Consider the following 24784-nt stretch of genomic DNA (forward strand, 5'->3'; position numbering starts at 1 on the left):
ACATGACAACTCAAAACGTGTTAAAATGGCCTTTAGGGAAATGAAAGTTTGGCCGTATCCAAAAAAAAAAAAAACACCTGTCAGTCAGAGAACGAGCAAAGTAACTTAGTCACAACAACATAAAATCAGACCAACCATGAAATGCGGTCAGAAAATGAAACCATCCAATGATGAGAAAGAGGGTAATCATGATGAAAACCACACAACATTCAGAAAGCAAAAATGGCTGAGGCTTGCTGATTGCAAAGTACAGCAGAAAGTGCGAGTCACACACCAGCGACTGGTCCCAGTGGAGCCTGGACAAAGACCGGGCCCTGCCCCCCCTGTGAGGACTGTAATAGGCTCTGTCCAGCTCATTCAGCCTGGCCTCACTCAGGGCCCCCTCCCGGGAGTAGTGCCGTGGCCCAAAGTGTTCCCGGTTTTTAAAGTCACCGGTGTGGACTGACTTTGCAGAGGTCACTGGAATGTCAGCAAACTCCTCCTCTACACTGCACTGGCGTGTCAATGTTCTCTTACGGCCCATGGCGAGCGCTCGCCTTTCTACCGGACCTTCACAGTGGATGATGCGCATGGGAGCCGCCTGGGTATAGAAACCTCGATGACCCCTGCTCAGAGATCCTTCTTCCTCACTACCGCAGTCCAAACCGCTGTCGGGACTCTTGGTGTTCTGGCGGTTGGGTCGACCCAGGATGCGGTCCTCCGGATTGCAGTAGTAGCGGATGTCGGCGAAGCGGGGTGAAGAGCGCTGGCGCTGCAAATGGCGAAGGCTCTTGCCAGAGGTGACGCCGCGCTTGTGCATGTTATCGTCATGGCCGTACGTCCTTCGTCCGGCGCGCGGCGTTCCCGGCCGGCCGCCTTCCTCGAAGCACAGGCGCTGGCCCATGTTGTCCACACCGTCCGTCTCTTCCTCCACCTCAGGGATGCTGTGGAGGCGCTTGCTACGGAGCGACTTCTGCTTTACTACCTCCCTCTGGAGGTCCCAGCAGTCTCTTTCCTCGGCAAGGTCCTGACGCTTGTAGTATGCCTCCACGAGGCAAAGTTCCACAAGTTTTCCCAGTTCAGTGAGTCAGGTCAAAAGGTTCAGTTTAGTGTTTTGGTAGGGGGAGTTGACACGTGTTTGGAGGTTTTAACACAGGCAGGAAAGAACACAACATGTGAATAGAGTAAATAGGAGGGAAGACAAAATAAAGACATAATTAGTTATTTGTGGCAAGAAAGCAACTCATGCAGTCTCATTCCGTGAAAAAGAGGAAATGGCATGCTCTGAACAGGAATCTGTGAAATGATAGCTGACAGACACAACGTGGACACGGAGTGGATAAGCAAAAAGGGGGTGAAAGTGGGAAATCATGAAAAAGTAGGGTGGTGGAGAAAAGGCTTTACCTGTTGAGGGGTAGAGAAGAAAGAAATGAATTCTACTTGTAATATTCCATAAACCAAGCCGAGGGCATCGAAGTGCCACTTAACACAGTATGTAGATATTTCGTAACCATTTACATTTGCAATGTAGACAGCAATTCCACCCGAATTGGAGTAGACAGCAAGAGACTATCTCATTGTTCTAATTTTAATTAGATGATACATGTGCTGTAAATGGTAAATGGCTTTCACCTCTCTCGTGTTTTTCTATATGCTGAAAGTATTTTTGGAAGAAGGGGCTAGGTCATCTGCAACAGTTCTTTAAACAAGTAAAATGCAATGAAAAAATAATGATGAAAATAAAGTAAATACTACATAGATGAATATTTTTTGGTGAATTTTATATGCTTATACTACAATTTGATTGAAAATTTGGAGCAACTTGACTTCTGACAGCATGTAAACATGACATTTTGAGACCTTAATGGTTTTACATCCATTTACATACATTTTGTGAATTTTATATAATTATACTACAATTTGATTGAAAATTTGTAAACATGACAATTTGAGACCATAATGGTTTTACATCCACACAGAACAAATGAAGAAAAGAATTGTACTGATAACCACTGCAGATAGTAAATACTAAATATCAAGACGTGACAGACATGAGCAAAAGTGAATATTTACATTTAAGTGCTCACTTAAATGAGATTCCCACGTGTACTGGATATGCCATGACCCTTTGCAATTAAACATTAGCATTTTGCTGATATAAAATGTCTATTACAACACAAAGCACATGAAAAAATGCAGCGCAACTCAGAAATGCACATTGATTTAGTATTCAGCCTTCAACCGCTACCATGCTAAACAGATTATTGTACAGTATGTTCTGTAAATGTAGCCATTCTCGAAGCTCAGCCTTGCATTAAGCACAACTGGGGAGAGGGGGGGGGGGGTAGGATGAGTAAATTCAGCTGAACTAAAGCAGTAGCACTCAGCCAGGCCAAGCCACAGCAGGCCGAGTTGTAAAAACCTTGAAAAGGTGATGCCCACCACCCGCCATCTGCCCCCTCCCCTGTGTCACTACAAGCACAAAGTGAGCAGACGTACCTTTAGAGAGTTGTGAGAGTTGATGCTCCTCCTACGGCCCTCTTCTAATTGCATCTCAGAGTAGAGATCTTCCTCGTCCTCCTCCATGATGTCGGACAAGTCTGATCCCCGGCTGCTCTCTGTGTAGTACTCCTCGCTGTGGCTGTAGTGGTGGGGATGATGATGATGATGATGCTAAGAGGAAACGTAAAAAAAAATGAGCATCGTATTTCATATTTTTGTTTCTTAATCTTTCTCTCAAGTTGACACAGGTTACTATCGTTAAAGATCACATTCTGCATTTGAGTGCATGAACCTTTTTGGGCAGAAGTATAGCTATGTGCACTAAAGCAATCAAATGAAATGTGTGTCTGGGAGTGACCTGATCTACACTGCAACAATTATTTAGTACATTTATGGTGCATTTATAACAGTATAATATTTAAGATACTGTTAAATATTCATCCATAGCATCACCAATGACAGTTCAAACAGCCAGTTAATGAGAACAGTACAGTAAAAAAAAAACTTTAATGACAAAAAACTATGTCTTCATTTAATTAACAATGAATGCTCAGTTAAGAATGACAAACTGTACAAATGACAAACTGTGGTGGCTTTTTGCATGCTCCACTTATTTGCATAGGCGTAAACGTTTCTTGCTCACAATTGCAGAGATCTCCACTGAAAAAAGTCACTACATTTGTTGATCACTGCTTTAAAAAAAAAAAAATGCTTGAGAGAGAACTTAGCAAAAATGAGTAGGCTCTCTTTGTCGCACGCGTGAGTTGCGCCACTTGTCGTCATAATAAGCAAAAACGTACTCTGCCTTCGCACGAGACTTTTAAATGTGTGACGTCTCATAATCCATACTAACACAACACTTGTAGTAATAATACCTGTCTGCCCAGTTCCGAGCCTCTAAGAAATTCGTCCACCGAAGCCCCTCTTCTTCTTGCATGAGGAGAATCATAACCGTCCTCCTCCTCATCAGAGTTCAGTGGGTGCAGGGCGTTACCCCGCTCGCTGAAGATGTTCCGCTTCTCCACCTGATATCACATTGACAGTTATCCCATGTTATATTAGGTTTTAATTATTATGATTATTCTGAATCATGAATTATGATGACATTTTTAATACATCATCATCGTACCCTGTTGCCTTCGGCAAACACTCTCTGAGCAGCTTCCCTGGCCATGGCCTTGGCGATAGTGTTGGGGATGGGGACTCCCTGAGGCTGCGGCAGGATCCTCTGAGGAGAGGGCGAACGGCGTGTTTGAAAGGGCGGCGGCTCCAGGTTGGGTCCGCGCATCGGAGGCAGCGGGGAAGGAGAGCGTTCCCAGGGCGGGCCGGGCCGCATGCTCGCCTCGTGCTCTTTGGTTTCAGGTTCTCTGGCACTTAGGAGCGGTTTTGACTTGGGCCCGGGCGGGCGCTGGAACTGAGGATTGGCGTGGGGCGGAGGGTGACAGATGGGCTGCGAGTGCGTCTGTGCGTGAGGCTGGGCTCGAGACAGAGGCTGCACTTGTGGCTGGGGATGGATTGGCGGATATGTGGATGGATAAGGAGGGTGAGTTTGGGGGAGAGGTGGGTGAGACGGTGGGTGAGGCAAAGTGTGTGGGGGCCCAGTAGTTCGATGCGACAGACGAGGAGAGCCCAGTAGATTATGCGGGATGATGGCCACAGGTGAATCCTGGGACTCTCCTTGTGTTGATAACGTCCTTACGATGACCTCCCTGGCCTCCAAGCATTTGATTCTGTTTAACTCCACTGTCACATAGTCTGCTGTCGGGTACAAGACTTCTGCAATCTGCACAAAACAACCACAGCGTCAACAATTTAGTGTGCATATCTGCTAATTCGTGCTGTTGTTGAATTCATCTTTTTTTTTTCCTTTTAGGTGGCTGGCTAAATTAAACCCAAGCCAAGAAACACCATGTAGAAACTGTCGTCCATGCCTTCGTTACATCTCGGCAGGATTACTTTATTTTTGGAGGAAGTCAGTCCTCCCCCAAGTGTCTCCAGTTGGTCCAAAATGTTGCTGCCCGCTCGTCTCTTATCTGGAGCTTGTAGGAAGGAACACATAACTCTTGGATTTTCACAAAATTCTTGGATTTGGTTTTAAATCTTTAAATAGTCTCGCCCGACCTTACCACTGAGCTCCTCCACCGCTACATACTTAACCCTGTGCTTCTGACCAGACACTACTAGAGGAACTAAGAGGACTAAGCGGAGCCTCAGAGGGGATCCTCAGAGGGGATCAAGCTTTTTCCATTACCGGACCCCACACTTGGAATGACCTTCCGTTATTAAAAACACGTTCACTGCCATTGACAAGTGTACTTTGTCTTTACGTTTTTTTTTCTCATTGAGGATAGATGGGAGAGCATCTGCTGCGACCCCACTGTAAATCACAAACTTTACTGATGCACAAACACCAATAGATGACATCAACGGCCCATTTTAGATATAAGGTCAGCACAGCCTCTGAGTCCACAGGGAGAAACGGCTGCATTTTGTGCAACCTACCCTTTTCTACTACTAAAAGAGCAGAAAACGAGAGAATCGGGTTGTTTTTTCCTTGTGAAGGGAAAGTGTGTATTCTTTCATTTGGTAGTTTGGTGCTCATAAAATTATTGACCGCAATATCCCACAGCTCTGGAAAATATCCAAATGCTTTAAAATGGCTGGTAGTGAATGTGGTTTATGTTAGGCCACTCTTTTCATTGGTGTTTTGACTCAGCATGAAACTCCACGTTGTTTTAGTGTTATTATGTCATGAATTCATTCTTTTAATGGTTTGTTTTGTCATGGCTGATTTTTATTTTAAGTACTGCACTTTGTATGCAACTGTGGTTTTTAGAATGCTTTATAAATAATGTTGAGTTGAAAATGTATCAAGCTGAATTTGATATGTACATTGAACAGTTCACCTGTAAAGTTCATAATGCATTTTATATTATGATATCCAATAACGATAACACAAAAGTTTGGGGAGTCGTATTTGAATTTCATAAACCCTATTTTAAATGATGAATTTTTTGAAGGGGGGGGGCTAAGTGAAACTAAATATTTGTATTCAGTCATCATGACGTACAACTTTTCATGAATTTAATCTGCAGGGGAGCGGCCACTTTATAGATGATGAACGTGCTGACATTCAAACAATTTTATCTTGCTTGGATATTAACATTCTTCTCTTCCTCCAGAAGGGGGCAAAAGAACACTACTAAACCATTCACATTGCCACAAAAGTATTAAAACAACCTAGTACCTTTTCTCCCTTTGTGCATACAGCATATCCAATGACACTGGCACCGTTGGAAGTACCAGCTGTAGTCAGCGGTGGTGGCTTCCATCTCACCTGCAGAACCCCGGGTGTCTGACCACATTGGACCTGAACCTCCTGTGGCGGGAGCGGAGGCCCTGGGGACCACAAACAGGGAGATAAATAGTCTTGAAAGTTAGAACTAACTTGTTAACCCCACTCCTCTGATGAGTTGAACTGATGTGAAACCCACAGTGCCACCGTCAGTGATTTCTTTCTTTCCAACATGTACAGTATCTTATATTTAACTGCTGTTACAATACTATATTTTGCCACATAAATGTTACATATTTATACAATTTCAATACCATCGGTATTCACAAGACTCCTTGATAAAATATTTAAAGTTTTTCACTGTAAGATTCTTTTTTCCGACAAGATAAACACTGCTTAGTGGATCTGCGAAAATAAAAAATGCATTTGGAATAAATGAAATGATGACCTGACTAAGCCGTGGGTAGAATGATAACAGATGGAAAGGGAGTTTAAAAACTCACGCCGAACCTGAGAGACAAACTAGCATTGCGCTAAACTAGAATGAATGGGACCAAAGAAAAAATATCCAGTTTAATGTTGGCCAGGGCACGAAACACCTTTTTGTGAGTTGATACACTGCAACAACGTGTTGGTGAATCTGGCTTTGCAAATGTATAATGTGCTAAATGCACTCCATGTTTCCTTGTTTAGATTCATGTAAGAATAATATAAAATATTTTAAACAGCTGTCTGTAGAATGCAGTGCAATTTGACACCACAAAATTAAAACTATGGTCATAAAAATATTGTCAATAGTATTTTAATTTATATTTATATTTAATTTTAATTCTATTTATCAAAAAATACTATTACATTTGAGCTGGAAGTTGTATTGGATCACTTTATGTTCAGGTTATCACATTGTTGTGGCTGGCTAGCGTATACATATCTAGAGTATTGGCAATGTTTACGACACTAAGCTTTAGTCGAGGGCAATCAAAACATTTAAAAAAAGAATACGGAGGAGAACTATAGCTTTGATTCTGATTTCTGAATAAATGTGCTTGAGTGAACCGCATTTACTAGAATTCAGCAATCAGCCAGTTATCGTATAATGTTGGCTTAACAATAAGACAAGGGAACACAATTATTTCCACAGTTTGTCAGTGCTGCGTGCACTAAGGAGCAAGCTGCACACAGTAATTAGATGCAGTGCTTGTCTGTATGAAGCTATACTAGTGCCGACACATTTCCACTAAGACAAAACACAGTCTTAGACAGGCAGCTATAGCTGTTCTACGAGTCTATTTCAACTTGTGATATTTAAATTTCTTGTCAGAACAAATAGTTTCTCTGGGAGCAGTGAGTGAATGATTTTGGGCAGTTGTTACTTTCATTAATCCCAGCTGCAGACACAGAATTTATGGCAAGAAACTTGAGGCTGCACTTTTCGAAAGTGCAAAAATGAATACAGAAACTGTTTGAGGAAGACACGTTGAGTTTGAAAGGCTCCACAGTTCGCCCAGACATTGTCCAGTGCACAGGAGACTCTTTTAATCATCTCTAATTAAATTGTTCAATGGATGGATAATGTAATGAACTCATCAGGTTTTCCGATCAGATGGCAACAGGAAAAGCACAGCGTGACGCGTCTTATGGTGCCCCCTTCTCCATTCATCATCTTGCCATTTCTGTGCAGCATTCTGATTTTCAATCAATTACAGCGCTTCCTTTCTCTGCTTACATTGCCAAGACCCAAACCACACACACGCGCACGCACGCACGCACGCACACACACATTCCCGAATACATTCATCTGATTCTAATTGTCACAATTGCCTGCTTTCATGTGCCGTAGAGTGTTGAACAGTGGGTCCAATGAAAAATAATGAAAAACTATCCATCAATTTTCTATTTCACTTGTCATCAGGGCCGCAGGTGAGCTCGAGCCTTTCACAGCTGACTTTGGCCCAGAGAAACCCTGGACTGGTCGTCAGCCAATAGCAGGACACATATTGACAAAACCAATTATATTTACGTTATCAGGCACAGTATGTATAGGAGTGGAAGTAGATCTGCTAACTGGGCACATCCGAGATTATGTCGGGCAATTGTGCAAAATTGCCACACGGTTCGTTTTGCACGGTCTGAGAGAAATTTATGCAAATCAACTAATTCTATATGTATCATGCGATTTGTCAAACCTGAGATGAATTACGATCACAGATTTTTCCTAGGTTATGAAACGCAGGCACAAACCAGCACACAAAGAGCACGCAAAATGACAGTCGGACTTTAGACCTTTTCGGCTCATGAAAACATTTTTCAAACCTGAAAAGCAAACACAAACACAAAACAGAAACAAAAACCATTGCGACATTCTCTCTATTGAGCAATGCCCTTTTGGAGCTTCTAAATGAAGGGCTGAACTAGATCTAGCCACAAGAAGGAGTCAAATCGAAGCACCTAGCAAAACTCCTTTCAACTTCGCATTTTTGTTTCATGACAATAGAGGTTACGTGCAACCAGCATCCACCTTTGTCAAAACAAGACGAAGCACTTTCATCCAGCTCAGGCGAGTGGCGGAGGATCCCTACGACAGCAGACCAGGACAAAGCACCATACAATGACTGTGTTAGACAATGGACCCTATATTTGTGCCCAACGTGCAATCCAACTGTGCACTCTTTCTTTTTATATTTACTACCTAGACTTTGCACAGGGAGAATCGGGCGTAACACGCCGTTTGTGTCGCAGCACCCCTCATTTGCATAAAAATCTGTGTGGTCGGCACGCATGCCGTGCTTGACGTTGCGGGACCAAAAATAGACTCGCTGGGGTCCGTGCATCAGATTGACGCAGGCAAAGTGCATTTATAACTACAAAAGCATCAACAAGCTCACATTCTAAAACTTAGTAGAGACCTGCACATTTACAAAATGCTAAAAACACGTTCAACAATATCCAATCCATCATGTCTACTAAATGTCAAGGTTGCACTGTTGCTTATTTTGGATGGTGGAACAGGCCAGTAATTAGGGCCGACAACTAGTTCTAGCTTGATCCAGTCAATCACCTAACACCTAAACAGGACCTATTCAATGTGTTTGAGTAGTGGTCGGAAACCATCAAAGTAAACCATCTAGGTCTACACAGGAGAAAATCTTATGTTATTCTAATGAGCCAGCTTTAAAAGACGTTAGTTTCAATGAAATGGAATCTTTTGGAGCCAAATTGTTTTTTGCTTTGCTTCTCAAGCAACGCGCACAGCAGGATTACAAGAACAGCAAAAAAGGTACCATATTTTCCGCACTATAAGGCGCACCGGATTATAAGGCGCACCTTCAATGAATGGCCCATTTTAAAACTTTGTCCATATATAAATCCATATATTTGGACACGCCTGCTGTAGTGGCTCAATATTGGTCCATATATAAGGCGCAACGGATTATAAGGCGCACTGTCGCTTTTGAGAAAATTGGAGGTTTTTAGGTGCGCCTTATAGGTGCGGAAAATACGGTAGCATGAGTCAAACTATCATTCCAACTTGTTTGAGTGCTATTTGTGTTAGTGATGAATGAATAATTAGTTCTGCATCCTGAATGCACAGTATGGTTTATCGTGAGTTCATGTGCAGGCTCACCTGCAGGTTGAGTGCAGAACTCCACAGAGATTTCCCTCTTGTCCCTCTGCTCCGTTGGAAGCTGCCAAGGCACCTGGTGTGTCTGTGCCACAACCTTCACTTTGTAAACCGTCATGGGCTTCAGGTTGAAGAATTGGTATTTATATCCCCCGGGCTTTATCATGTCGTACTCTGCGCCATTGAGGAAGAGGGTGTGGCTGTAGTTGCTGTTGCTGGGCATCCAAGAGAGCTCAGCTGAGCCCTGTGTGATGTTGTCCACCCGCAAGTAATAAGGTGCCACCACCACATCTTTACCCACCAGCAGCGTGCACCGGAGCTCGTCTGACAAGCCGCGCTCAGTAATGCTCTGCACGGAGATCCGGTAGGTGTTGGTTGCCAGATTAAGTTTCTCAATAAGGGACTTAGTCCTGCCTCCGTAAGGGACACTCATTCGAATCTCTTTGTCCACCAAGACATTGTAGCCACTAATGGACCCCCGGCCGGGAGGAACCACAGGGGGGTCCCAGCCAATGATGATACTCTTGGCCAGTTGTTTAATCAGGTTAATGCGGCGAGGATAAGGCACAATGTTTTCACCGACCTCATCAATATTGACATCTAAGGTTCCCGTCCCATTGCTGGAAGAGCCCAGGAGGTCCACACCGAGGCTGCTGCTGCTGTCGTTTGGACAGCCTTGTTTACTGTCGGACAGCAGGCTGCTTAGACTTGCAGTGATACCCCTGCTGACCCCGAGTCTCTGAGGTCCCAGGCTACTGTGGTTGAGGTTGCCAGGTTCTTTAGCTACTGAGTCTTGAACAGAGGTTTTCTCCTCCTGTATAAAATCCACAAAATTGGAGGGGACGAGCCCCCGTTGGCCATCTAGGAGCTCTCCTAAAATCCAAAATGGGAAATAGACGGTTGGTAATTCTGGGTACGATTCAGAAAGAATAAACTATATGAGGCACCAGACCTTCATAAAAGCCATCCTCATCCATTGTTCCGTAAACGTAGAGGTACTTTCCTGCCACCAGGGGGAGCTCTGCTTCTGGATGCTCATTTGGCCCATCATAAGGATTATAACTAGCACAAAAGCACAAAATAGTCATCAACAGTCTTAACCTGTGAAACATACTATAAATGGATTTACCACAAGAACAACAATTATATTTCACACTAAAAGGTTAATTGATAGAAAAATAATAAACACACATAATTATTAGCAAAGACACAGCATTGATGAAAAAGAGGAACTACCTATCCTATATTTTGGCCAAGTCTAATTAATGGTAATAGTAACATTACAATCATAATGTATCCTGGCAGACATGGCAATCACATTTCAGGCCACTGAGGAAAAAAATGGAAAGGATACAACATGAGGTGGGGGGGTGATTTGACAATGTGACAGGCAATCTGTGATTGCCGTGGACCAGGCCAGAACTGTTGAAAAAATGCCCATGGCAGTCACAGTGCCCATATGAAACCTAGTCAACCGTACTAAAATGGGGTCAACAAAACAAAACTTGACAGTACATAATAGAGCCTAATAATATTCTGAGGTGGTCCATAGTCTCTCGGGATGCAGATGTATTTATCACTTTGTCCCGTGTTTAGTGCACGTTCTGCCACCATTTTACCATGCCATGCTTCATTCAACTACAATCTGACAAGACCCTCGTGGTCTGTAAAGGGGTATAAGGGAGCGTCACTCAAGTCTGCTGTGGTAATAAATATGATATCTGGCGTCAACGTTTAATCTGTCAAGTCCCTTGACTGAATGTGAAAAACATGTCAGACCTCGATCACAAAGTGAGAAGGTTGAGGGACACCATCAGAATGTGATGGGCCAATAGGAAATCTACAGACATCCATGGTTAAATGTAGTGTGCCTTTGATACCAAGATATGAATATGGAGGAAAAAATGGCCAAAACACCACAGTTCCCTACGTTTCAGTGCCGTGGCCACCGGGCACATAGTGTAAACTTAGCAAGTGTTTGTAAATGATAATTTTCCACCAGATAAGGCCCTCAAAGTGACTTATACTGACTTCCACATTCACCTAACTGGGGGTTGAGTATCTGGCTCTTTTTTTGTTTGTTTTTTAATCAGGTTCCTTTTTTTGCTTTTGTAATTGGCATTCTTGACTATGCCCTATTGTTCCCTTCAAACTCTCTGAATGTTTTCTTTTCCATTTTAAACATACCTGTAGCGAGCAATACACAGACGGACCTTCCCTGTAAACCGCGGTTTCGATCGGGTGCTGGAACCGAGCTCTTTGTCCATCTAGAGAAAGAAAATACAGTTCTTTCAAAGACATTCTCAAATTGATCAAATATGTCAGTCAGTGGGTTATGAAGTAATAAAACAAATAACTGACGGCTGAGCTGTAAAGGCCAAACACTTCCAAAATATAGAAACTAGAACTGTGGAAATGCCTGTTTGCCTCACAAACATTGCCAGGGTACGTTAAGTGACGTACAGTGGTGGAATTGCATTCAACTCAACTGTTGTCCCTCTCCTTCATTCACTGTCTACATTTACGCAACTGGATAATACAGAACACACTCAAAAACCTCTGAGAGAAGCGTCCTTGCTGAGCTGCTGCCCCGACTGCGAGTAAGGAATGTTGGCTTGACAGAGAGGAGCTCCGGTTTGTCTCCGCCAGTCTGCAATGGACGAATGAACTCCGATATCAAAGTTCTGCTTGTCGGAGTCTCACCGCCTGTGGATCATACAAAGCATGTCATCACGTCTCACATCCGAACAACGGAGCTGAAATCAAGAGAGCAAAAACTAATAACTCCATCTTAGGTAGAGAACTGCAATAAATTAAGGTCGATTCCAGTCAATCAGATACTGTAGGGCATTTACATGACGTTGATATATTTGCAGAGCATGACAGCATTCATTTTCTTACTGTAAAGATCATAATAATGATCACCTTTGCCTATGGGGGCTGCCAATCCATTTAGAAGCTGGGACAGGGATTTGTTGGGAGAGGCGGGAGATTCACACACTGTCAAAGATTCAGTGCTGAGGATGTCAAAGCCCGCCTGCAGACGAAACTTCTCCAGCTCTTTGGACAGCAGGTTGAACTGCTCGCTCTGATTCCGACATTTCTCCTCTAGCTCACGCACTTTGGCCTGATGTCGATGAGGGCAAAGGGGACAGGTATGAGATTGAGAAGAGGCAGAGGTAGCAGTAGGATGGGAAACAAACAAACGAAAAGTTATGAAATGTACAGGTTGTCATTGTTTGTACATTGAGCCACAATAGCTGCAATAGACAATGGAATATGGATAAAGAATATGGACAATTATTGAAAGATGAAAACAAAATGGTGATGCACACATCACGACCGTCCATAAATTAACAACTTTTCAGTCTAACATGCATACAGTATATGGAAAAAGGTGGATTCATTATTTTAAATCACACAACATACAGGCAAACAGAACCACCATTTTAGGTGCTGAAGCCTTATTTTCTGGCTTGCATAATATTTGACCTCACAATGTGAAAGCAAAGTGCTGTGAATGCCATTTTAACCACTATGGATGGTTTTGTTGTTGCCCATACAGTGATGCTACCACGGTAGTTCCATGCTGTTATGTATGAACTGGAAAGAGAAGTACTAGTTTACATCGACATGCAGCTGTGTGCACTTGTGGTCAATAAGCACTATACAACACATGCAACAATCATTGATTATATATATATTGATTGCCACTACACAACGGAGGATTGGGATCCTAGGCTTTTACTTTTAGGCACTTCATTAGATGCATCATATGAATCTGATAAGATCCAATAAATCAAATGACAGTCTTCATTTTGTACAAAGATGCTGTAATGCTTACATCAATTCAGCAAAAAAGCTGTCAGAACGATGCAGTGCAGATCAACACGTATTCACTCCATTAATGCCTATTGTTTCATGCATAGCTCTTCTATTGGATCTCATTCGACCGTGTAGGTGTACCTAATGTTGCTGCATGTGAGGTCACTGACGTCAGCCAACCACGTTTTTACTTTATGCAGGCTATGAAAGTTTTATTTGTTGAATCTTTTCATCAAATATTAAGGATTATAGGATGAATATTTCTCTATGATCAATGCAAAGAGAAGTCTTGTTTATACTGTCAGTCATGTTCCAGAGGATTGTGTGTGAGTTTTCTTTGATAGCCAGGAGAAACGCGAGGTGGGTGGACAGCAAGACCCAAGGAGAGGAAGCACACAAAACCAAAATCCTCCTAAATATAACCAATATATGTGTTTTTGTGTTGGATTGCACCTTTATTTCATAACTAGCTGTTAATCAATTTCTACTAACAAAGAATAAACTGATATGCCTCCACTGATAAAGGAAAATATGTTAAAATATCCAACACAGCAATAAAACAATTATGAAATACCTGCATGCTGTCCAAGTGGTTCTAAGCATCAACAGTGACACAGTAAAAAGAAAAACAAAAGAGAGAAAATAAATCATTCATGCACATATTAATAGAAAATCAACAAGAACATTAACCTAAATTTTAGAAAAACAGTGAGCACAGCATGACTGTCTGGTAGTAGAGTGTATGAGCAATTGACCAACCATTATATTGACTTCACAGAGTCTGCTAGAGTATACGTCAACTACACAAAGGCCCGCCCCTGAGCCCAGAAGCTCACCTCTAAAAGATGGACAGCACCCTCATGTTCCTTTTTAGCCTCAACCTGAGCCTGGAAAGAAAAGATACAGTATTTCAGATCAGGTCAGCTTGATTGGAATTTCTTTTCTACTCTGTGGTGTTGAGTGATAAAATGACTACAAATGCATTATTTACTTTCACCGTTCCTGGCGAAATAATTTGGATTTTACTCTTGCAATATTCACAAAATAAAGTATGTTTTCTTTTAAATGGATTCAAGTCCAGGCAGTGATTGCAAGTCCAAATGCACTTTCAATCACCAGCCGCAATGTTAGCAATAGTTGCAAAATATAATAACATCATTCTTTTTCCAAGAATAAACCACAATAATCCTTTTTTCCTATCTATATAAGAATGCCACATTTGTTTTAGAGGTTCTGATTAGATTAAGTAGTTATACACAAGGAAGGTTTAACACCTTCGCTTAGTTCAGTGGGCCGTCGGCACATGCTCGTATCATCACAACATCCCGTTTCAGCTAGGTTGTTATCGTTTCAAAAAATGCAGTTTTTGGTGGCTGGATTTTTAGTGCATCCCTAAATTGAACCCATGCTGCCTGTCAAGTGAACCATTAAAGTGTTACTGATGGTGCAATGATTACACCATCGGTAACGATAGCAAATAACCAAAAAACCACAGCAACATTGTTTTTCATTCATGACTTTAAAATTTGGACAATTTCCAGACTACATTAGTCTTGAAAATGATTTGAAAGTGCATTAATGGGTTGCCACAAGTTATCTTCCTGTCACGACTCATCCCCAGTTGTATTCTTATGTGTCGGTTGTCATGGTTTCTCTCCGCATCTGTGTACTCGCCCCTCCCTTCCTGTGTCTACTCACAATCAATGTACTAATCACAGTCACCTTCCTCTCGTTACCTGTCTCTTATTTAAGTCCTGTCTGCGTGTCACTCCCTTTCGGATCGTTGATGTCTTTTTGTCTCGCGTCTTTGTCGGTCAGTTCCGTTTCTGTTATCCAGTCTGTCGGTCAGTCCTGATGTTTGTTTTATTAGGAAGTTATGTTAGTTTGCTGGTTCTGTTGGTTTGTCCCCTCATCCTCCATTCTAACTCTTTTTTTTTTTTTTCCTCTATAAACCCTGGTCCAAGCAGCATTTGGTCGCCCTGCTCCATTCCAATCCATGACACTTCCTTCAGCCTGTTCATGCTCAAAAAGGTCTGATGACATGCTAGTTAAGTCAACAGTTTTATCCGTTTCAAATGTACTGTGCTTCCATCACTGTTGTGCCACAGCATAATTGTTTCATTTGCCATGTGGAATGGATCCAACTCAGTTTGCTTTGTTGCCAAAAGCAAACAGCACCCAGGACGTTTGCTACCCTATACCAACAATTTGATTGAATCGGAACTCCAATTCATTTACTGTCTTCACAAGTGCACAAACACAGCATTGCCAAGGGGAAAACAAACTAAACTTCAAGTAAAACAGACTGAAGACTGTTCAGTTTTTAGAGCATGGTTGACACTTTGCATTCAAGCACCACTCGGCTGAAAATAACAATGAAGTGCCTGACAGCACTTACTAATGCACATTTTTAATGTACTTTGCTAAAGGCAGGTTGGTCTTCATATAACTGAACTCGGAGATTTAATTCTGCTGTGCTTTAGTTCACTCCACGTTTGAGACAAGAAAAAAACTGGTTCTGCAATTATACAGTGGACTCCAGATGTCAGCCATGACAAGCAATTTAGCTGTAATTTCTTATTCTTCTGTAATGTTAACAAGAGCAAATGAGTAAACCTGTTCTGACCATTAAAGCCTTAATCAACAAAAAGAATGGCTGACAATAATGCAATTGTGTTGTCGGTGGTGTTGTGCTCGCATATTTAAGTTGATGATAATTAGGGTATTTACAAACCATGAGATGATTTAAAACTGTGACGGGGAAAAAAAAAAAGAATTTCTTTTAAGAACTGGGAACATCTGTTGAGAGAAAATATGACAGCATATGTTGACTTAACACTTTCATGAATCTATTTTGCAGGCAATTAATTTAAGAGAATGCAGAGCGTCTGAAGGCAGATAAGGCAGTAATGAGCTTCTGCTAATGAGAGAAAACGCCGCCTGCAAGTGGCTGACTGTGAAGTCAGCACGACACTACAGCAACAACACTGAGCTGTGCAGACAGAACCGGTGACAATTCTTATCACGTTCACACTATCAACAATCTCAGCCTTTGCTCCACTCGCTTTGACATTAAAGTCAGCTCCAGTGCACAAAAAAAAAGAACGGCTAAGTACCAAAACTGCCTTGGCTAGCTAGCACTTTGGTCTAAGCAGGCCTCTAAAAGGTGTCATAACTACTTTCCAATTGTAGTGCACGATTTGCTTGTGACAGACAAGAGTGCTCGTGAAATATTACAGAAAAGATTAGGTAGGGAAGAGAGAGCTGAGGGATGGGGGCTCAGTGGACAGTCGTGCCAGGGATGACAAATTGTTGGAAAGATGCCTGGTGAGAGGACTCTTTCAGTTGACTTTCACTTTTATTGTAACGTATCACAACCTCAGCTCTAACGAAAAAGCTTGTTGAATCTCATCACTAACACTGACTGAGCAAACAAGAACAGCCGTCAAGATGTCTGCAGCTTTTACCTTGGAACAACCTGACTTCTCTTACCTTCTGAAGCAGGTCAATCTCCTGCTGCTTTGCATTGAGTACAGCCAAGGCCTGCTCATGCTCCAACTCGAGCTGCTGCCTCCGCTCCGCAGCCTCACGCATATGCTGTCCGCAGGGGATGAGAGGTTGGAGAACCAGGGAGGGAGAGGGATTGTGTGGGAGGGCATAAAGACGGCTAATGTTAGTGCTATTAAGAGCCAATGCAAAGTGCATCCCCGGTCTTCACTCTTCGTTTCCACTCAATGCAAGTGTTACATGTGCCCTCGCTGGTTAACAGTGTACTGACCTAATTGACACCCTGAAGGATGAGCGCAACGCAGACTACAAACTGCAGTTCCCTCATAAATTATGTGTGAATTCTGAGAGATGTTGTTTCCGAGCCAGAACGCCAAACGAAAATCATTAAGGACGATGATAATGTCGCTTGATCCATGACAGCATATCAGGCTGCAAGACGGATGACATCAGAGTAATCGTTTTGAGGTGATGCTACGGCTTTTCTGGCTGTGATGGTGCGCTTTATCTCATTCTGTAAAAAAGCCCAATATTATGTAACCGGAACTCTTCAGTGTGTGAGCTGAGAAAAGTAAGAGCTCACTCAGCCTGAGTTGGACTCGATGATACTGTTATTGAGCAGGAGAGCAAAGAGAAGCAGCTGTTTAATTACAACAGCTTTAGTGCAAATGCTTATCTCTTAGCATTCGCACTGAGACTTTGCTTGACGGTGCCCCAGAGTTTAACGTATAGCTGACCTGTGCAGCTGGCCCTGTGACCCACTTGCAATCGATCCATGGTGTGGTACAGTGTTGGGCCGCTGAGAAAGCTCATCTCTCAGCGTTCACAATGTTTATCACAGCAATCGCTATGTGACAGTAGTCTACACCAAGTGATCAGCAGCACTAATAAGATCAATGGATGGGACATATGGATGAGGACAAAGACATGGATACACATCAAGCCAAGTTTGCTTCCCCCTTTAGGTAACACAATGCTTGTCTGAAGTTTCATTACTTCCAATCTAATTTGTATCATCAGTAGGTTACATGAAAAAGGTGAGCAAATTCCAAATTCAAACCAGTGCGCCACCGTGCTGCCGGAGTTCAATACACCTGTCATCCATTCATATGCCCCGTCGAGTGAACGTATGTGACACTATCAAGTGAAAGAAGCCAATGACACACGCGTGCCAGTAGAAGCTCAAGGATAATGTGTGTCTCGGTGATATTATCATCATGGGGGGTGACCCAGTCTTGCTATTGGACTCCGCCTCATGCATCAATCACATTCCACACAATTGTGGTCTAATAGCCAGGTGAGCATTCATGTCTGTACGCATTCCACCAATGAAGAAGTATTCAGAACGAGATGAACAACTCTGCTTCCCGGAAAGACGTAGCTGTGTTAATTCTAGCGGGGGGAGAGGCAAGTGGGAAGAGGGGGATGGGGAAAGCATGGAATAGAGGGGAGAAAGTCCTAGGCTCTAATCTTTCACTTCCAGCACGACACTCGGAGGCAACAGACATGTCAGGGACGTTAGATGGCCAGAAGGATATGTATAGCACATTAGGGAGCTGGCAAAAGGTTGCATTCTCTTGAATTGGGAACCCGAAGAAGATATTCTCGTAGCCATGGAGCTTCTATTCTCACCTTGAGCACCTGCTCTAGGTTCTCCAGTTTGCCTTGGAGCTGGTTTCTCTCCCACAGGGCTAAATCTCTCTCCTGCGTCACAGCACCAAGCGTATCTTTGAGTCGGGCATACTCAGACTTCACCTGTGTACACAAAACAAAGCGAGAATAAATACAAAACTGAAAATCTGTCACAGATTATTTTTAATAATAGATCATAATGCAGAAGTATTCTAACAAAGGCATGGGGGAGATACTATATGTCAACATTAGTTCCGAAATGCCATCCAACATATTTCAAGATGGAAAAAACATTTTAACTCAGACACTTGAACACACAACTTCTCTATCAATGGTCTTACAGAAACATGGGACTCTTGAGACCCCCAATAAGTACCAAGGTGAATGGGTTGTGCAGTCATTTTCAGAGCAGACACAAATTTCTAATAAATCCTCGTGGGAAAGTAAATCACAAACAAAAGCCAGGGAGAGTACAACAAGCAACCTGAAACAATCATACAATTGTGTCATATGTGAACTTAACAAGGTCATCTTCCGAACCATGTTTGGAGAAACTGTTTAAGTAGCAACATGTAATCCAGTCCCAGGACAGGTGCTCTCTGCTTGGTGTCTTGCTCTATTCAGAAGTTAATAGGAATCACAGCACTTGTTTGGAATCAAGGCTCGCAATGTGCTTTTCTCATAATCAGCCACGATGATAACAATTCAGAGGCAGCTGCATCAAGAGCTGTCCTGAGAGGACATCAATAACCAGCATCCCACTCTTTTGCAACCCTAACAGCAACTATCTGCCAATAAACTCCTTCATGTAATTGCCTTACTGCCCATGGAGACTGAGCGTTTTTGTTGATTTAGTAGCTGAGTTTTGTGTACTCACTGTAAAAGCCTTTTAAGGTCATCGGGACGAAAGAGGGGTGAATGTTTTCTTTTTTTTTAATATATAATCAGAGGATCTGTTTGCGTCCCACATCAGACACAGGCACTATCATACCATCGCTAGAAAAATGAATTCATTTGGAAACCGCTTAAATAAATTGACATTTAGCAAGGCAGATGTACACCAAATTCTGAAAATTAGACCAAAATCTTCCACAATCCACTTAAGCAAACTGATGTTAAATTCTTACTGTTCTTTTGTTCAAAATGGATTGCTTCTTTAAAATATTACACTTGACTGCTTTTTAGGCGGTTGTGAAGACACTACCCAAACTGGCAGACTCTCACTTTTATGCATGCAAGTTCAACATCGGCTCATTTAAAATCAGATATGACAGCAAAGTGTGCAACTTGGTTGTCGGCTCTTACCCTCTCATATTCGGATGATTTATGACTGCCGCTGAAAAACTGGAGGCTTAAGTGTGTGTTCTCCTGGAAAAACTCATGAAGCTCATTCTCCTATGCATAAAAAGGCAGAAGAAAAATTGGGTTTAGGCCACCATATACTGTATGTGTATATATATATATATATATAGCGCACTGCACTCAGACGCAGTTATTATATTATACTGGTGATACTGGTTATTGCACATCTTGATGGAGTGCTCAGTGTTTTCTTGTACTCTTAATTGCATTATTGTAAGACTGTTTAATATTCTCAGACTTAACTTTCAGGGATAGCAATTAGCCAAGATTGTGCCTGTAGGCAACTCCTCGCCTGCGGAAAACTTCCTCATGCACAAACACACAAGCACACGTGTACAAGTTGTTTAATTTTGGCTATTGTTCTCCATGGCATTTATTATTGTTAACTGCTGCCTTGCACAATACAAATTATCATTTTAAAATAAGCCAAAAACCAAGAAAGGTGGAGTCATATCAAGAACGCCTCCGGGGTTTTAAATGGGGACTTGACAGATACATTGGGGGTTTGAGAAAATAATTTATATTTGTGATTTAGAATCTCCGCAAAAAATGCTGGAGGTGCTACACAGATTTTCGACGCAGCTATTCCCCCCAGATCCCCCCCCATACATAACGTGTCATCCATGATCTTGACATTAAAAGTAAAAAAAAAAAAGATCTTCAACTTACTTTTGCTTCTCAAACGCTCAGTGTATTATGTATATACTGACATTTAGGATCTGCTTTTCCATGAATTATAGAAGCCTGAATTTGGATTCAGCCTCCATTAATTTATAATATAATAGCTTCAAAACCCAAATTAGATTGCCATATCTTTTCATAGCCATTGATCCCTCAATTAGAGGCAGCACGCTGTAGATTGCAAGCTAAGCCACCAGAGCTTCAGACAATTCACAAAAAAACAACAGCGATAACAAAGACCACATAGTGTTGCCTCTCAGAGTAAGCGTTCTTGCAGTTGGTTTGCCCTCCAAAGCTTTGACGGTTACACATTGTAATCTTCCAAAAATACACATTTTGAGGGAGCAATTCCTGCGTTATCTATCAAAATGGCAAATGCATTGAAGGAATCTTCTGGAATGTACGACAAAAACATTTGTGTCATCTATATTAGTCCGTGTAATCACTTGAATAATAAATGCAATGCAATTAGTGTATTGGTGGAGTTGCTCCTTATTGTTTATTGAAGTGTGGGTTATGTCTAGACATGGCCTGACTCAGCTTGGTGGACCACAGATGTGTACTTAATGTCAACCAGACTGACGGATGACTCAGTGGTGCCATTTAACACACCAATAAAGCAAACACTCTGTTCTCTTCTCTCTCTCTCACAAGATGCAGCCGCCTCACCTACTGATGCTCTGTACACACATTCAACACACATAAAAACGACCCCATTTTATCCATTGCCTTGACCAAGGGAGTCTGTCTGTTAGGCAAGCATTGTAGAATATGATCAATCATAAAGTGTAAACTGTGAAAATGCATGCCATGAGGCTTATATAAAAGCGCTGCCAATCACACTTTTAACAGAAGGCGTTGTGTTGTGCAAACACCTCGACGCTGTTGAAGGAAAGAGGAACAAGCCAGCAGGCCACCAGAGCGCAACGTGACAGCACAGAGGAGCGCTGCACTCCCTCGACTTGTTGACTTTCTGCTGTTTGCCTCTATTGATATTTGATTAGCGCAGTACATATTCAAGTGTCACTTGCAACGTTGCTATGGTAAGAGCTGAGACGTGCTCGGCTGATGGACTAGAGCTGTACCACGAGGGTGAAGGTACCAGATGGCAACGCCTGCGTTGACTGTCGAGTGACGTGGACATCAACTTGTTAGAACAGACATGATGACGTAAGTCCTCTAAAAAATTCATTCAATACTTCACACTTCTGAGATCTACGTATTTCAACACCACTCAGAGTGTAGCTACACATTCCATCGCGGTATTTGTCCCTTTTCCCCAAAGTTCTTTTCATCTCGTTTTGAAGGAAATGTTGCAAAATATTGCATAAACTCTCACAAGCAGAACGTCCTCATTTCAAGATCTGTAGCAGACCTTAAAAAAGAAACAAGTATTGTCAAAGACCTACAAATGGAGTAAAGCAGAGGTGCGACTGAAGTAATTCATTAATTAATCAAATTAATCAGTGATTACTTATAATAACTGATTCATCATTAAGCTACTTTTTTTAATTGTCCACATCAATAAATATTATCCGATTTCTGTAGTCCTCGTCAGCAGACTGATTGATTTGATTTGACTGGAAAACGATGATCAATATTTTGGACATTTTTCTGACACATTACAGACGAAACCAATGAATCATAATATATGCTTGTGCATTTTTGCAGTTAATTTAAAAGAAGGTCCAGTTTTTTTAAGAAAGGGACGGAAATTAAAAAGTGTTTCTTAAAATATTTCGATTAATTTACAAATCAATCGACAATTTAATTGATTTTTAAAATCATTATTAGCTATTGCTCGAGAGCAAATTATTGAAGCTGGTACTGGTACACATAACTGTTTGGCATTTAGCACCATTTGCACACCCTGCCTTCTGATAATGCTGGACATATTACTCCTCAAATGTAATGTTAGATATTTGCTAGATTACAGTATTGCTGTCTATAAGTTGTAATGTAATTAAAAAACACGTGTCCGTTAATTTATCTGAGCAAGCTGAGTAAAAAAAAAAAAAGAGCAATTTATGCTGTTGAGCTGAACTGTTGCTGTATTTATAGCATTCCCATTGTTTTCGAAGCATATTGTTGTGATTGATTGAGGATGTCTGCACCACTCGAAGAAAGCGTTTAGAGAGGGTGACAAAAGAAGAATAAGTCAGGGCAAACTTCAGTTTGCACAAAACAGGATGTGACTTTACTGTCAAGTCGAAGCGCTTTCACTCATCTTCAGTGCTCTGCTGTGTGTTTGTGCGGCGCTACTCAAAAGCTCAGTGTAGGAGGAGATAAGTGCTGTACTGGCAAACAACCTGCATGCCATTTGGGGACAGTTTGTCCTTTGGGGAGCGCGCTCCGTGTGGCCTCGGTGGGCTGACAATGGGCAGGAGGGGAAGTGCAGCTGTGGGCTGAGAATGTGAGAGCAGCGCTGTAAGGAAAATACTGCTAATGGAGTGATAAAGAACCACATACAATGAGAGCTCGTCAAAAGAAGAGAGCCTTGACAAGAAGGGATGAATTCATAAAGTGTTATTTAAATCAGTGCTAAATATCCCCCAGCTCTATGCTTCTCCTGCTTCTTCATCTTAAACATAATTAACTTTCGAATGTGGACTTATACTGTATCAACGTAAACAACAGCAGTGAATTCAACCAGGAACCATGAGACTGTTGGGACCAAATTTTAAGATCCACTTTTGAAGCATTAAAGCAGCAGTTAGTCACCTTCTCTCTTAAACTGGAACATAAAATCCACTTTATCCACTGTGTAATATAAAATAATAATAACAGAAAAATCTCTTCTATCTATCTGCCACATGGGATTGACGTAACTGCAGAGGCGAAAGCCCAAAGATCACATTATGTTGTTTATTATGTTGTGGTGGAAAGAAATCATTATTCACAGTAACACTCCTCTCAATAAAAAACATCCAACTAACTAAGCTGTGTAAAATCAAAATGGGAAGGTGACTAGATTCAACTGGTGGTATCCAGTCCAATAAAACAATTCTAACAAATATATTATGAGAAATATAGTGTTTCCTACTTGACACAATGAAACTCATCACAAAATCTGCAAAATTATTTTTTTGCCATATATATATCTATAAGTAGCATCCAACCGGAAAAAACATCACTCGGCGCCACTGAGTCTGAAAAATATTTTTGCTGACACCATGTCCTTTAAGACATATCATTTAAAATATGACAGCATACACTATTGTTATGCTATAAATAACAAGTATTGCGTTGTATTTACTAAACACAAACGACAACAGAAAAAACACAACACTTACACATACAGCTCATCTGCGTCGTAGCATCAAATATTCTGATTTAATTGCTACCGTTTGTCACATTCTGTCATCACCACCTAAGAATCAAGCTCTCATTAGAAGACAGTGAAACGGAATCATTTTCCGCCTGCATCCTTTTACTCTGAGGCTGGGGTGCTTTCTTCACTTACCAAAGTCTGACATGTTTGATTTTTTTTCTTCACCTCTGCCTCAAGCGCTTCACACTCCTTTCTCTTGGCGCTGATCTCGGTCTCCTAGAAGTAAAGAGATGAAAACATCAGAGGGCTTGGGTCTATAACAGAAGCTTCCGGAGAGAATGGGAAGTGAGGGCAATGTTAAATACTAACAAATAAATAATAGAATATAAAATGAAAACTCTGCACATTTTCTTTTTGTTTCTTTCTTTCTTTCTGTTGTATACTGCATCCCATTACCAGATATGAACTCAGAAAGCGAGACCACACCTAATATCTCCTGTTGAATTCATTTCATCACGTGATGGCGTGATCTTAAGTGAAACGTCTTTCACCTCTTTCCACAACATAAATATGCCTCACTTTCATATGGAGGATGACTTGCTTGGATGTGTCAGCACCATATGCTTTTCTCAGGTGTGGGCTGCAAATATGACTGAGTGCTCATTCCTGCTATAAGGGGGCCACAGCAACACACACACAGACACAGACACACACACACGTGGGCACTTGCAGAATCAAATACACTTCAATGAAAGGTCCTGCATCTGTTTGTTCCTCCTCTGTGCCAGCTCCATTCAATAAAACGGGGAGCACAAGGTCAGAGAACAGGGCGAGGAGGATGCATGAGGTTCAACCCTTTAATGTTCTATAATTCATCGTAATTTCCCTTTACGCAACAAAAAGAATGGATAGTTTTCATCATTAATCATAACTCTATACACGTAAGCACAGCCATACACACATCGACTCTGCTTTTTTTCTTGGTTTGTTTTCCCATTTAGATGACTTACAATGTAAGGCAATAAAGGGCAACCGCAGCTCATTTTGAGGGACTTTTAAGGATTAAAGCTTGCGAAGAGGAGAATGAAAAACTGAATTATATCTAACT

The 24784-nt window shown here is 41.8% G+C and overlaps 1 protein-coding gene across 1 annotated transcript in view; it reads right to left on the minus strand.

Moving 5' to 3' along the window:
- Positions 1-24784, minus strand: part of rimbp2 (RIMS binding protein 2) — a 67315-nt gene that overhangs the window by 12028 nt on the left and 30503 nt on the right. The window contains 16 exon segments of the mRNA XM_037257805.1: positions 275-1024; positions 2479-2652; positions 3357-3506; positions 3611-4264; positions 5729-5880; positions 9402-10271; positions 10351-10460; positions 11586-11665; positions 11956-12104; positions 12324-12525; positions 13798-13818; positions 14060-14110; positions 16716-16820; positions 18363-18485; positions 19668-19757; positions 23869-23952. Of these exon segments, the coding sequence (XP_037113700.1) occupies positions 275-1024; positions 2479-2652; positions 3357-3506; positions 3611-4264; positions 5729-5880; positions 9402-10271; positions 10351-10460; positions 11586-11665; positions 11956-12104; positions 12324-12525; positions 13798-13818; positions 14060-14110; positions 16716-16820; positions 18363-18485; positions 19668-19757; positions 23869-23952 (3765 nt within the window).

This window comes from Syngnathus acus, chromosome 9 (assembly GCF_901709675.1).
Source record: "Syngnathus acus chromosome 9, fSynAcu1.2, whole genome shotgun sequence".
In the NCBI taxonomy this organism is placed as follows: domain Eukaryota; kingdom Metazoa; phylum Chordata; class Actinopteri; order Syngnathiformes; family Syngnathidae; genus Syngnathus; species Syngnathus acus.